This window comes from Candidozyma haemuli (genome assembly GCF_002926055.2).
Source record: "Candidozyma haemuli strain B11899 chromosome Unknown B_2014730914, whole genome shotgun sequence".
Lineage (NCBI taxonomy): Eukaryota > Fungi > Ascomycota > Pichiomycetes > Serinales > Metschnikowiaceae > Candidozyma > Candidozyma haemuli.
The window spans coordinates 990,092-1,004,082 of NW_020289902.1; the positions used below are offsets into that span (position 1 = coordinate 990,092).

General features: G+C 46.3%; 8 protein-coding genes across 8 annotated transcripts; 5 read left to right on the forward strand and 3 right to left on the reverse strand. All coding sequences in view use genetic code 12, as the record gives it.

Annotated features, from left to right (window-relative positions):
- Nucleotides 1-65: 65 nt before the first annotated feature.
- Nucleotides 66-2,573, forward strand: ARP8 (Arp8p; the record flags this gene model as incomplete). The annotated part of the gene is made up of 1 exon (XM_025484987.1): nucleotides 66-2,573. The coding sequence occupies one exon, from the start codon at nucleotides 66-68 to the stop codon at nucleotides 2,571-2,573; it is 2,508 nt and encodes an 835-aa protein (XP_025339918.1).
- A 982-nt stretch (nucleotides 2,574-3,555) lies between these two features.
- On the forward strand, nucleotides 3,556-4,530 carry LSC1 (succinate--CoA ligase (GDP-forming) subunit alpha; the record flags this gene model as incomplete). Its single annotated transcript, XM_025484988.1, has 1 exon — nucleotides 3,556-4,530. The coding sequence occupies one exon, from the start codon at nucleotides 3,556-3,558 to the stop codon at nucleotides 4,528-4,530; it is 975 nt and encodes a 324-aa protein (XP_025339919.1).
- A 168-nt stretch (nucleotides 4,531-4,698) lies between these two features.
- Nucleotides 4,699-5,214, forward strand: CXQ85_001273 (mitochondrial 37S ribosomal protein mS41; the record flags this gene model as incomplete). The annotated part of the gene is made up of 1 exon (XM_025484989.1): nucleotides 4,699-5,214. One exon carries the CDS (start codon nucleotides 4,699-4,701, stop codon nucleotides 5,212-5,214), a length of 516 nt encoding a protein of 171 aa, XP_025339920.1.
- A 501-nt stretch (nucleotides 5,215-5,715) lies between these two features.
- CYP5 (peptidylprolyl isomerase family protein) lies at nucleotides 5,716-6,378 on the forward strand (the record flags this gene model as incomplete). The annotated part of the gene is made up of 1 exon (XM_025484990.1): nucleotides 5,716-6,378. One exon carries the CDS (start codon nucleotides 5,716-5,718, stop codon nucleotides 6,376-6,378), a length of 663 nt encoding a protein of 220 aa, XP_025339921.1.
- A 108-nt stretch (nucleotides 6,379-6,486) lies between these two features.
- Nucleotides 6,487-7,232, reverse strand: CXQ85_001275 (mediator of RNA polymerase II transcription subunit 6; the record flags this gene model as incomplete). Its single annotated transcript, XM_025484991.1, has 2 exons — nucleotides 6,487-6,510; nucleotides 6,543-7,232. The coding sequence occupies 2 exons, from the start codon at nucleotides 7,230-7,232 to the stop codon at nucleotides 6,487-6,489; spliced, it is 714 nt and encodes a 237-aa protein (XP_025339922.1).
- Nucleotides 7,233-8,031: 799 nt separating this feature from the next.
- On the reverse strand, nucleotides 8,032-8,577 carry HNT2 (bis(5'-adenosyl)-triphosphatase; the record flags this gene model as incomplete). Its single annotated transcript, XM_025484992.1, has 1 exon — nucleotides 8,032-8,577. The coding sequence occupies one exon, from the start codon at nucleotides 8,575-8,577 to the stop codon at nucleotides 8,032-8,034; it is 546 nt and encodes a 181-aa protein (XP_025339923.1).
- A 386-nt stretch (nucleotides 8,578-8,963) lies between these two features.
- TSA1B (Tsa1bp) lies at nucleotides 8,964-9,554 on the reverse strand (the record flags this gene model as incomplete). Its single annotated transcript, XM_025484993.1, has 1 exon — nucleotides 8,964-9,554. One exon carries the CDS (start codon nucleotides 9,552-9,554, stop codon nucleotides 8,964-8,966), a length of 591 nt encoding a protein of 196 aa, XP_025339924.1.
- Nucleotides 9,555-11,565: 2,011 nt separating this feature from the next.
- SEC18 (AAA family ATPase) lies at nucleotides 11,566-13,911 on the forward strand (the record flags this gene model as incomplete). The annotated part of the gene is made up of 1 exon (XM_025484994.1): nucleotides 11,566-13,911. The coding sequence occupies one exon, from the start codon at nucleotides 11,566-11,568 to the stop codon at nucleotides 13,909-13,911; it is 2,346 nt and encodes a 781-aa protein (XP_025339925.1).
- Between the last annotated feature and the right edge of the window lie 80 nt (nucleotides 13,912-13,991).

Below are 13,991 nucleotides of genomic sequence, written 5' to 3' on the forward strand. Positions count from 1 at the left end.
GCGATATCAGTACGTATTGAAAAAACACCCACCTACCACACCACCACCCACTACTTGCCTCTAAAATGGACACGTCGGCGACTCCAGCAGTAAAAGAAGAAGAAGACGAAAACACCATCGTTCCTTCTTCTCCTGCGCCACCATCCATCGTCGAAGAGAACGCTTCTGGATCCCCAGACAAGGAAAAGGCTCCAGCCGAAGATGGAGAACAGGACAAGAAGAAACGCAAAACGGCCACCAAGGCGCTGCGTAAGCCTTCAGAGGAGGTCTTACAGCGTCGTAGAGAAGGCAGAATCAAGGCAGCTGCCACAATCGCTCAGAACTTGAAGAAAACTGGTATTGGCAGGTTTGAAGAGCATAATGGGTTTAAGCTTACTGCTGTCAAGACGGTGCCTTTGATTAACCAGAAGAACTACTATGCTGATTATTTAAAGAAGGATGAACAGGCCACGTTGATCAGAAACTGGCGTAACGAGAAGGTGCTGGGCGTTAGTCTGGTGAAGGGCCCCAAGAGCGCTGGATCAGACAAGAAGACCGAGGAGGATGACGAAGATGACGAAGACGACGATAATGATGATAACGACAACGACGACAACGACGATGAGGATAATGAGAACGCGACGGGCGACCAGCCACGCGTGAAAGTGAAGATGGGCCATGATACCATTGTGATCCAGCCCGGCTCGTCTTTTATCCGTCTAGGCAGAGCTACAGATTCTACTCCAGTTGCTGTGCCTGCTGTTGTCGCTTATAAACGTAAGGATGGCGTTGTTGACAAGCATGAGAAGACTCCGTTGAGAACAGAGACTGAAGACGGTGAATACGACTTTGGCACTCATTTCGACGAAATGAAGGCTGTTGTCACCAAAGACTTCAAGGCCAGAATGAGGTATTATAAACGCCGTGTGCAGCCAAATTCCAGGGAACTGGCGGCCGATTTCAATAGGAAACAGACCGGTGAACCTATTTCTGAACATAACGAACCATCCACCAGAAACTGGTTACTGAGGGATGACGAGTTACTTGAAAAGCATGAGTTTATCGCTGGGTCCAAGGCCTTGGATATCCCGATTTCTGATTCCTTCTCCCAATGGCATCACCGTTTTCCTATCGTCAACGGTACATTCAACCAAAGCACAAAAGACTACCTGTCGCCCCAGGAACTTTTTGGCGACATAATTCGTCTTACGCAAGCTGCATTAGAACAGATCAATGTTGGCAAAAGTCCGCAAGAGTTGGCTAACCTCAAGTGTTTGCTTGTCATTCCTGACTTGTACGATAAAGCATATGTGGAGACTTGGTGTGATCTTCTTCTCCATTCCGTGTGTTTCGGTAAAGTTGGCATTATTCAGGAAGCTGTAGCTGCTACATTTGGTGCGGGTGCTTCTTCGGCTTGTGTTGTTGATGTTGGTTCTGAGATCACCACGATATCGTGTGTTGACGAAGGAATGATTATCAATGATTCTAGAATCCGCCTTGACTATGGTGGTAAACAGGTCACAGAGGCATTGACAAAGCTACTATTACAGCAGCAGTTCCCTTACAGAGACATTGACTTAAGCTCTTTCAACGACGATTGGCAACTAGCTGAAACCATAAAACATAACTATGCTACCTTCAACGATGCAGACATTGCAGTGCAACTTTATGACTTTTACAAGAGAAAGCCAGGCAAGGAAACAGAAAAGTTCTTGTTCAAAGTGTTTGACGAAGTCATGCTAGCGCCTTTGGGACTCTTCTATCCTGATTTATTTGAGATCGCCAAGGAACACAGAGAAAGACCATTGCTCCCAGAGTCATTCGACCAGTACACTGGCGAGCCCAACAATCCTTACTCTAAAGCGCATGAGAACTTACAATTCGGTTCAGCTTACTCAGACATGACAGATGAAGCCTTGTTGGTGAAGCTTGCGGAAGAGAAAGCCAACCTGAAGCAGGCAAGTGCACCAAAGGCATTGAACACCCAGGGGCAAATTGATACCCTGCTGCCAGTAACTGCCCCTCTTGATAAGGCCATCATTGAGTCTATCACTAATGCCGGTATTTCTACTGATTTTGGTAAAGCCAAGAAGCTCTACGACAATTTGCTTGTTGTTGGTGGAGGCTTGGCCAAAATTGACAATTTTGATGTTCTTCTTAATGACAGAATTAATATCTGGAGGCCCAAGTTCTTGTCAACGAGCACGTTGGACGATGTTCTCGTGTATGTCAGCAAAGAAAAGGACAAGATGGATAACAGGAGAAAACAAATGATCGAAGATGCTAAGAAGAAGAAGGCTGGTAGTCTGTCGATTGACGAGGTTGAATTGACTGAAGACGAGCTTGCAACAATCCACAACGATACACAGCTCTATGTTGATCTTGATCGTGCAGATGGTCTTAGCGATCAAGGCCAGGTGGTGGCCATCAACGTTCTTCCACCTCCAAAGGACTACGATCCAAGAGAATTGACATGGAAGGGAGCAGGTGTTTTTGGCAGATTGAAGGTTGCCAGCGAGATGTGGATCACTGCAGAGGACTGGGAGCTTCTTAACTCCAGAACGCTTTACTACAAGAGTTTGTTCAACTACTAAGGGAGGAGCCCCACCAGTGGAAGAGGAAAAATGATGGGAAAATACGCAGATACCGAAGGTTTCCAAAAGCTGTTGGCAATTGGCAGAAACCTAAAGAAATATAAAAACCACGGGACATTTAAAACGACCAAAGTCAATTGAAAGCAGTCAAACTTGCCAATCCACGTAGAGACCAAAAAAATTGTAAACCAAAGTTGGTGGATTTTTCCGAGCCAAAATACCCCAATTTGATCCACCGTTAGGCCTCTTTTTCCGTCCTCCTCCCAACAGCCAACAGCCCGAAGCCGAGGACCCACAGGCCGCCCAATCCCCAAAAAATGGCAATTTCCTGAAAAAGACGGTTTTATATAGTCAACTTCACTTCAATTGATAACTCTCTGGAAAATCCACTATCACTTTTGGGCCCTTCTTTTCTTCTTCCTTCCTCTCGGTGTCCCCCTTTCAACCTCGGTGCTCGGTCTGTGGCTGCGAAAAAAAAAAAAAAAAAAAAGGTAACGTAAAAACAACGCATCCCCACCAAACATGAAAAAAACTGAACCAAAAGAAAAAAGTGTAATGACTCCGAGCCTGACTCTGACGGGAAAACCTTTCTGACTCCGTAGCCCTTCCCTGACTCTGACGCTTCAATGCCCACATCGACCACCCCAAAACGTAAAACTTCCCCCAAAACTCAACCGTTCTCTCTTACCCCAGCCAGCCCGGCGGTACGCGGAGTCGCCCCGGAACGTGGCCTACACAGTAAATGGGTTAATGTTCCGCTACCTCGGGGTTTCTAGGGATTTTTTTTTTTTTTTCCTTTGCGACTTTGTTTCGCGGTTTGCGGCGGCAGCCCATGCTTTTAAAGTATGGTGGTGTACGGATGCGCTAGGGCGGATTCTATACGCCCGACTTCGAAAAGTGAGAAATTAAAACCAACGACGAAGGTGTTCAAAAAATCTCATTAAACTCCCCCCAAACAGCACTCTTTAAGAATCTTCCCTCAATGTTGTCCAAACAGTTTGCTCGTGGCTTCGCCTCCACCACCCCAACCAAAAACTACGCTCTGACCATCAAAAACTTGAAGGTTACCGCAGACACCAAGGTTATCTACCAGGGCTTCACCGGTAGACAGGCTACTTTCCACGCTGAGCAGGCCATTGCTTACGGTACCAAGGTTGTTGGTGGTACCAACCCAAAGAAGGCCGGTACCGAGCACTTGGGTAAGCCAGTTTTCGCTTCTGTTAAGGATGCTATCAAGGAGACCGGTGCCAACGCTACTGGTATTTTCGTTCCACCATCCATTGCTGCCAGCGCCATTGAGGAAGCCATTGAGGCTGAAATTGACTTGGCTGTTGCCATTACCGAGGGTATTCCTCAGCACGACATGGTCAGAATCGCTCAGATCTTGAAGACCCAGTCCAAGACCAGATTGGTCGGTCCTAACTGTCCTGGTTTGATTGCTCCTGACCAGTGTAAGATCGGTATCATGCCTTCCCACATCCACAAGAAGGGTAAGGTTGGTATCATCTCTAGATCTGGTACTTTGACTTACGAGGCTGTTGCTCAGACCACCCAGGTTGGTTTGGGTCAGTCTTTGGTCATTGGTATGGGTGGTGACCCATTCCCAGGTACTAACTTCATTGACGCCTTGACCTTGTACTTGAACGACCCAGAGACCGAGGGTATCATCTTGATTGGTGAGATCGGTGGTACTGCTGAGGAGGAGGCTTCCGAGTTCTTGAAGCAGCACAACTTGTCCAGACCAGAGGGTCCTAAGCCTGTTGTCTCCTTCATTGCCGGTGTCTCTGCTCCACCAGGTAGAAGAATGGGTCACGCTGGTGCCATTGTTGCCGGTGGTAAGGGTGACGCCAACTCTAAGATCTCTGCCTTGGAGTCCGCTGGTGTTGTTGTCGAGAAGTCCCCAGCTAGATTGGGTAACTCCTTGTTGCAAGAATTCAAGAACAAGGGCTTGTTGTAAGCATATCTGTCTTTGATAGAATACATTGATGCAGCTCCCGCTGCTTAACGAACCGATCTAATCTTTGTAGCGCTGTAGACCTACTAGCTGCGATTTGTGCATCGCACTACTTCTCTATACTGAAAAATTTAGTATCTCAAGCTTCAACCATCACAGCTTACGTTCAGCATGTTTGCATTCACAGCATTAAAGACTCTGGCTCGTCGAGTGCTTCCGGTGAGTCGGGCTGTCTCGTTCTCCAAACCCCTTTTTTCAGCATCTCAAATGGCCGCCCCAAGGTTGTTTTCCACTACACCTGCCGTCTTCAAAACTAATACATCCACAAGAACAAAGGAAAACGTTCATGATTTGGAAACTTTCCTCAAATTGATCGGCAGAAACACTATTGAGCATTTGGACACTTTTGAAGGCGACTTGCAAAAATTCCTCGAAACCAGCTCCAAGCAAATGAAGAACTTGGGCATTGATACTTCCCAAAGGCGGTACTTACTAAGATGGAAGAACAAGTTTGTGAATGACTTGGAGCCTTTGAGAGAGCACAAGAGAGGCCGTAAGAAGAACGGTGGTGAGAGAAAGGCCAAGTTGGTCAAGGCCAAGAGAGTCGCTTTGAAGAGACTTGAAGAGAAGGAGAAGTGGGCCAGCTCTGAAAAGGCTGCTGAGGAGAAGGGTGAGAGAGAGTTCTGATGAAACTGTAAATAGATAATTCACTTATACGGGAGATCTGTGGTTTGTAGAAAGTTAAGAAACTGTGGTGGGTGTATAATGAGGTTGTGAAGAAAGGAATATAGAAAAAAGACATGATTGAATTTCCAGAAGTTTAAAGTTTGCTTATTGATAACAGTGTGCTCTTTGATTTCATATAAAAAATCAGCTTATCGCCTGCCAGCTCTGTCTGTGGAGATCAAGACTCAGTGATCATGGTACTTCAAGGCAGACACCCTCACATCAAACGAATTCCACTATCGCAAGAAAAAAATAAAATGCCCTTCTCTCTTATGCCCTTCTTTTTCTTAAGGCTTTGATTTTCCTTTTCTCTTGTTCTTCCTCTTATCTCTTCTTCCACATCTGTCACCATGCCTCGTTTGCAACCTTGAGGCCTGTCTATGGCGCGCCAACGTTCGTTCCAGCCACGCATCAAATCGAAAAATCACCATCGTGTTCCACCATCTTCTTCTTTTTCATACAATGATGAAAGCTTTCACTTTTGCTGCGATTATCGCCACCATCTTTGCTTTCTTCAAGTTTGCTGCTGCCAGCAGCGAATTGGCTGAAAACCCTCCAATTACCAACAAGGTGTACTTTGACATTGAGGAGGATGGAAAGTCCATTGGTAGAATCACAATTGGTTTGTTCGGTTCTGTTGTGCCAAAGACAGCTGAGAACTTCAGACAATTGGCTATCTCTGAGGACCCTAAGTTCGGTTACACCGGTTCTATCTTCCACCGTATCATCCCTAAGTTCATGCTTCAGGGTGGTGACTTCGAGACCGGTAAGGGTTTCGGTGGCAAGTCCATCTACGGTGGTAAGTTCGACGATGAGAACTTCACCTTGAAGCACGACAGACCATACAGATTGTCGATGGCTAACGCTGGCCGTAACACCAACGGCTCCCAGTTCTTCATCACCACTGTCTTGACTCCATGGTTGAACAACGCCCACGTTGTCTTCGGTGAGGTTCTTGACGGTAAGGACGTCGTTGACTACATGGAGAAGGTCAAGACCAGCTACGGTGACAGACCTGTCAAGGAATTGAAGATCGCCGCTGCTGGTGAGCTCGAGCTCACTGAGGAGGAGGCTTCTGCCAGAGACGCTGTCAAGGATGCCGATGCCAAGAAGGACGAGCTTTAGATTTATAGCTAATCATCTTCTTCATTTAGGTTCAATTTAAGCCCCAATTGTTCGACTGTGCTTCCCTTACCGTATAATGGGATATCATCCAAGTAGGTATTTTTATCGTTATTGGCTGAAGCCATTACCGTACTGAGAAGGTTGTTAAACGCAGTAGCCAGCACTTCGCTGTTGACGTTGGAGACGTTGCTCATGATCGAACTCAGGCCTGGTTCTCCATTGGAAGGTTGTGCTTGGATAGTACCAGGAGTCAGATTCGGGAACAGAGGAGTGGCAGCTGGGTTTTGAGTATTAATGTTTGTTGTAGAAGGCAAAGCTGATGGCGGATTAGTATTAACCTGTTTTGTAGCTGTGCTTGTGCCCGAAGTGTCCTTGTCTGAAGGATAAATATGTCCACCTTCAGAGATGCTAAACTTTGTCATGTCATTAAGCAAATCAATGGACTTGCGCATCAGCAACACGCTTGATAGAAGCCTGGCACTGAGAATATCATAGATCTTTGGCGCCTGGTAGACGTTGGCACCGATGATATAGTAGTCCTGTTCTGTCCTTGCAGTAGTAGGGTCAAGTCTGCGTTGTTTCCTGATGATCCAAAAGTCAGGCTCTCTCACATATGCCACCACAAACTCCACACCCACCATTTCAGTAAGTTTCAGCTGCATATACTTCTGTGGATGGATATTAGGTGGAATCTGTTGAAACTGGAACTGCATTCGTAGAACCTGGTTACTGGAAGTTCTATCGTAGAACGGCAGCTCAGCAAAGTAATCAAGCACATTGCCTGTGTGAAGACCAAACTGCTGGATCCATTCTGGTGATTTCCACTGGATTTCGTCGAGTGGTTCGGTGGACATGAGGAAGCGTTTGGGTAGTTTAAGTTGAAAGAAGGTTGGTTTATGATATAAGCGCGCTTGAACAGTAAAGAAACAGAATGGGTGGATGGATACAGAGAAGATGTGAATGTTTGGCAGGTTCGAAAAAATACAAAATGAAGGAAAAGTTGGTTTTTGGAAGGCGATAAAGGGGAGAATTGGATTGGTGATTTTGGAGGTGGAAGAGACGTAGAAAAATGGGAATTGGGTGGAAGTGGAATAGGATGTGCTTGTTAGGGCACTTTTGGTAAAGGTGAGGGAGAGTTATGGAATGGAATAATGGAAAGAGACGCTTTGCTTAGCTGATTAATTAAGGCTAATTGGGTACTATTTTAAATATTTCTAAAAAAAGGTAAGGGATAGGTTGTTTCTGAATAAGGTAGTATAGTAAGTCGTCAGAAATGGTTGCAAAATGGGTTTACTAGGGTGGCTGGAGGGAACATATCCAAAGAAAGACAACAATCAAACATGAGCAACAAGAACTAGTACCAAGGGATTTCTCTAGTGCAATTCACCAACGGATGTCGTGAAGGAACCTCTCTTTGGAATCATATCTGGTATTTTCATCAACCGATCCATCTGGCGATACCATAACCCAAGTTTATATAGATCAAGCAAGATACAATAAAGCCAGTGTATAAATTCTTTTAAGCTTGAACTCGGCCAATTGAGCTCATACCACTCGATACAGCCATCCATCCTTGAACTGACTTCCCTTCCCATCATCCCCTTCCACTTTCCTACACATCTTATCTTATCCAAAACCAAACGTCTATTGTGTCTATTCCGCAGTCTCAAGCTCTTGCTGGTACTTCTCAAGCTCTGCTTTCAAAAAGTCAGCCTCCTTGCTCATCACCTCAGCGGTCCTTGGATCCCTCAGATCGTCAGAGGGAGCTTTAAAACCACCGTCTCTCTGGAACGACTCCTTACGGGCAAAGAAGTCCTTATAAGCAGCTTCCAAGTCTGTTTTCTCCAATCTCTGGTAAATACCATCACCGTATCCATCAGTCTTGAACCGTGGAATCAAATGCGTATGAAGATGGGGCACCGACTGGCCAGCCTCGGGTCCATCCTGAATAGCAATATTAAGAGCATCTGCTTTGTATACCTTCCTTATAAGCCCCTGGATGAGCTGCAAAGAGGTCATATAGTCCACGGACTCTGAGGGAGTCAAGTCACCAAAGTGAAGCACACTGGTTCTTAAAGGAACCACAAGCACGTGGCCCGGAACCAAGGGCTTAAGGTTCACCAACGCATAGGTGTACTTGGATTTGAAGAACACCTGTGAGTCCACGGCGAACTGGTAGAAGAGGGTTTCTTTCGTCATGGGGTAGATGATAAGTAGTGGTGATAATTACTGATAACCTCCATATTCGCGAAGTGTGGAAGAGGAGGTATGTCTGGCTGCTTATTCCAATGGAATGGGTAATTACTTGGTAGACTCAATGGGCGTTGTCTGGGAAGGAGAATATGAAGAGGTTGAAGAGTATCAGGTACTTTTTTGTTCCAGGTGGGTTTGTGCTGGATGTATTGCCGTGCGGTTAGAACAAGACATGTGGCACCGGGACGACATTCAGCCTCTTCAGCCGTTTCTAAGTATTGGTAATGATCGGCAGGGAGTCCCTGGTTGATCCGGTCAGTCAATTGAGCAGTTTCTACAACATTTCACTTGTAAAGGTACGTTAGAGCCCACAGGGCCTATTCTCTATAAACTTATTTGTTAACCTTACCGAAGTACTCCTTGGAGTTCTTCACGTCAGGCTTAATGGTCTCGGCACCCTCAGACCAGTTGGCTGGGCAAACCTCACCGTACTTCTCGGTGAACTGGAAAGCGTCAACCAATCTCAAGGACTCGTCAACGGATCTACCGACTGGCAAGTCGTTGATGGTGATCTGTCTCAAGACACCCTTAGGGTCAATCAAGAAGATACCTCTCAAGGCAACACCCTCCTCCTCGATCAAGACACCGTAGTCTCTAGACAAGGAGTGGTTGGTGTCGGCAACCAATGGGATGTTGACTGGGCCCAAGCCACCGTCCTTTCTGGCAACGTTGGTCCATGCCAACAAGGAGTACTCAGAGTCGGTGGAGGCGAACAAAACCTCAACGTCCTTCTCAGCAAACTTCTTGACAGCGTCAGAGTAGGCAATGATCTCGGTTGGGCAGACAAAAGTGAAAGCCAATGGGATGAAGGCCAAGAGGACCCACTTACCCTTGTATTGCTCGAGGGAAACCTCCTCAAAGACACCGTCGATAACGGCGGTCTTCTTGAAAGATGGAGCTGGCTTCTGGATAACGGCGGACATTGTGTTCTATTAATCTATAGGGGTGATGTAAAAAGGTAGGAGAAAAGTGAAAAATGGCTGCGAAACGGTGTGGCTTTATATGTTCCTCGGGTGCGAATCTAGACGTCCGCTTTCTTACTAACTTTGGACAGGACCCGGCACTCTGTGCAGGAAACCGTTTCCTTTTCCTTCTACGAAAGTACCATTAATAAACCCAGCAGTGTAGAGCTGATTAAATTGGCATGTTCTCGAAACAACCACCACCCACTACAAATTATAAGCAACGCCAATTGTCGTGTGGGACCCGGTTTTCCCCGTCCCAACGTGGCGCCACAGTTCTACCGCGGTCTGGAAAAACCGAAAAACCGAAAAACCTCAATATCTGCGCATTTATCCCACCACAGTGGTTCAAGTCCGATCGCGGTTGGCATGTGAGCTGCCATCCCTGAGTCCAGGGGTCGGTGATTAGATAAGCCATTTCTGGGGTGGATTAATAAGGCTGGATGTGGGTTGTTTAGAGGATGATAGAGGTGGATGACTGAGATGTCTGGAAAGTCTGGAAAGTCTGAGAAGCTGAGAGGATGCTCATTCACATGGAGATTTAGTGAGTGGTTACGTATTTCCTTTCCTTTTTTTTTTTTTTGTGGTTTGCCTTTTGGCCCTTTTTTTGGAGGCGTAGTGTTTTAAATTCTTATTTGGGAAGGTGGACCCACTAAGATAAACTAGAGAAAAGTTGAATGGAGCTTCCGATTCGGCATCTCCATTGTTCTACTGTGGTTGTGGATCGTGTGTTTTGCAGCCATTCAATTGACTTGTCTATTGCGCGCAACACGCCATGGCCATCCGGCGAGCCGAAGGATAGAGACTTCGCCATTTATTTCAATTTTCTTATTCTCTGGGCCTAATGCTTCGTGTTCAGACGCATGGCTGGTTTTGTGATGCCACCCCGTGGATAGGGGCGCGACAATGTCGTGACTGCCTCAGCAAACCTCGAGTGAAACGGTCATATTGGGATGTTTTCGGGAGGGAAAAGGGTGTAGTGTGACCATTGGGATAGTATATGGTAGGTTATGTTGTTTTTGAGGGGGTTTCTTGACATTGACGTAGGTTTGTATGGCCCTTTGGTGATGACCAAGCGACGACATTTTTGCAACCACCCCATGGGGCAAGCCGCTGGAAGTATGATGTAAGCTTTGTGGGGGAACGAAGAAACGTGAGATTCAGTTGGATGTCGGGAGGGTGTGACAGGAGGGATTGGGATGTAGGGGGAGGTCCCTGTTTGTTTGTAGTGGTTAATTTTGTGTTGGCAATTGGAGGGACAGGCGACGTGGACGGCTGCTTATTGACGTCAGATGAACGTATCCTGAAAAGAGGCATTCTTTGATGGTAGACAGTGCCATTGGAGTATAGAAAGGTTCTTTAAAGACCCTGGTTACGAGATATATGGTCTGATTCACTGGATCTTGGGTCCACTCTTGGCACTAATAAAGCCGAGAATTCCATGACAAAGCAACCTTTCAACTCTAAATGTATGCTTTCCCAATGGAGACTTTCTAGTAAGCGTATACTGCCCCAAAGTACGGTACGTAATATAGGTGCTGCTCACCAGGCTACCTCTCTACTAGTATATCCACCTTTTCGCAGCCATTACCAAGGCAACCTCCCAATGATGTACCCATAAACGACAAATGATGCTGAATAAGAAGCCCTTCTAATTCTAAAAAAAAGACAAAAAACATCAGTTCCTTTATTTTTGCCTCCCACCTATTCCTAACACGTCCTCCTCTTCTTCCTTGTCCACCCTACAGCTCCAGATATTCACCACCAACGACAAACTCAAACATCCTAAAAAACCAACCAAATCAAACCACTAGCCAAAACCAACTTCCAAAAATGCAATTCCACCAAACCACCATTATTCCCTCCTCCAGTACCTTCCCTTACACCTTCTCCACCAGGCCAGCTCACGTGCGCAACACCCAAATATCTGGCATACCTCTTGATCTCAGACCAACCAACTACTGCTCCCATGATGGAAAAACTTGGATTCCACAGAGTATCAAATAACCCGGGCCCGGGTAATCCGGCCATCCACCATAACCAGGCACCCCCACAGCACCCAAAAGTGACGCCGTTTAAGAAACAATTGAAGGTCGACAACGCGCCAGGTAACAAGGTTGCGTTGGCCAACTTGATCGCTGTCAACCCAGATGACTTCCCTGAGGCTCAGGATAATCAGCCTGTTTTATTGGAGAAAACATTCGTCTACAGCATCCAGAAGAACCCACAGCAGGCAAGAGGTACTGTTGGATTGGCTGGCCATGTTAGAAAGTGGTGTAGAACGTCGTTGAACCAGCCAGTGACGCTTGAGCTGTTCAATATCTTTGAGAAGGCCAGCGATAACACTCACTACTTGGGCGAGGTTGATTTTGTTATTGACTTTCTTTCTGCTGGAAAGGCTAGAGAGGTTCACCTTAGTGAGGAGAAGCTCGTGGAAGTGTTCAAGCACACTTTCGAAAACCAGATCTTGCAGCCTTCCCAGCCGATTGTGATGGAATTTGAAGGCTACATCTTCCTTGTGATTGTACACGGCGCTCAGGTTCTCAACTTGGCTCAGTTGGGCACTACCGAACGTTCCATGTCTGAAGATATCACCACGAAAGGTATTTTGATGGGCAGCACCAACATCAACTTCTTTGGTGCTGAAAACACAAAGATCCAGTTGATCAAGAAGAAGGGTGCCAAGACCTCTATGGCCAACAAGCCTCGTGCTAACCCTATCATCAACCCAGACTTCAAGTTGGAGAACATGGGTATTGGTGGTTTGGATACCGAGTTCCAGCAGATCTTCCGTAGAGCTTTCGCTTCGCGTATTATCTCTCCTGATCTCGTGGAGAACTTGGGTTTGCGCCATGTCAAGGGTCTTTTGCTTTATGGACCTCCCGGTACTGGTAAGACGTTGATTGCACGTCAAATCGGTAAAATGTTGAATGTTAGAGAGCCCAAGATTGTCAATGGTCCAGAAATGCTTTCCAAGTATGTTGGTTCTTCTGAAGAAAACATTAGAAACTTGTTCAAGGATGCTGAACAGGAGTACAAGGCCAAGGGCGAGAACTCCCAGTTACATATCATCATCTTTGATGAATTGGACTCTGTGTTCAAGCAAAGAGGTGGTGGCCGCAGTGATGGTACAGGTGTTGGTGACAACGTCGTTAACCAGTTGTTGGCAAAGATGGACGGTGTGGACCAATTGAACAACATCTTGATCATTGGTATGACTAACCGTTTGGACTTGATCGATAACGCTCTTTTGCGTCCAGGTCGTTTCGAGATCCAGATTGAAATCTCTTTGCCTGATGAAAAGGGCCGTAAGGAGATTTTGTTGATCCACACCAAGAAGATGAAGGACAATGACTTGTTGGCTGACGATGTCGACTTTGACGAGGTGGCTAACTTGACCAAGAACTTCACTGGTGCAGAATTGGAAGGTTTGGTGAACTCGGCCTCCTCTTTTGCAATTAACCAGTACACAAAGAGCGAAAACATTGCTAAGGTTGACCAGAATATCGCCAAGATGAAGTTGACCCGTAATGAGTTCCTTCTCGCACTTAACGAAGTTAAGCCAGCTTTCGGTGTTAACGAAGAGGACTTGAACTTGAACTTCCCATACGGTGTTATTGAGTACAACAAGCGTGTCCATTCCATCTTCGACAGATTGACTTCCTACATTGAAGAAGTCAAGAACTCAGAAACCGAAAGACTTATCAGTGTTTTGTTACACGGTGAGCCAGGTGTGGGTAAGACCGCCATTGCCTCGATGATGGCACTCAAATCCGATTTCCCTTACATCAAAATGCTCAGTGCAGAAAACTTGGTGGGTATGTCTGAGGCCATGAAGATCGCTACCATTGACAATACTTTTAGAGACGTTTACAAGTCGCCACTTAACGTGTTGGTGATTGACAAGATCGAAACCTTGATCAACTACGTGCCTATCGGCCCTCGTTTCTCCAACGATATCTTGCAGATGTTGATCGTTAACTTGAACAAGAAGCCTCCAGGAGGCAGAAGATTGCTCATTATCGGTACCACCTCGCAGTACTCCGTCTTGAAGCATATGAGCTTGGTGGAGAACTTCACAAAGACCATCGAGATGAAGAAGATCACCGAAATCACCGAGGTCAGAGCTGTATTTGACGAAATGAACTTTATGGAGCCCAACGAGCGCGAGCAGGTGCTTGAACAGTTGAGCCGCTACGGCGATGGCCGTGTGGAAATCGGTATTAAGAAGTTGATCCAGGTGATGAACAATTGCAAGTACCTCAATGCCGACGTTAACCTGGCTGTTGAAAACATTCTCGAAGCTCAGGTTCAGTAAGGCTTTGGGACCCTTTCGCGGTGTCCTGCCTCGCTAAGATAAGCGGCTTTGCCGAAGGTGTGCATTAGCTTCTTTGATCT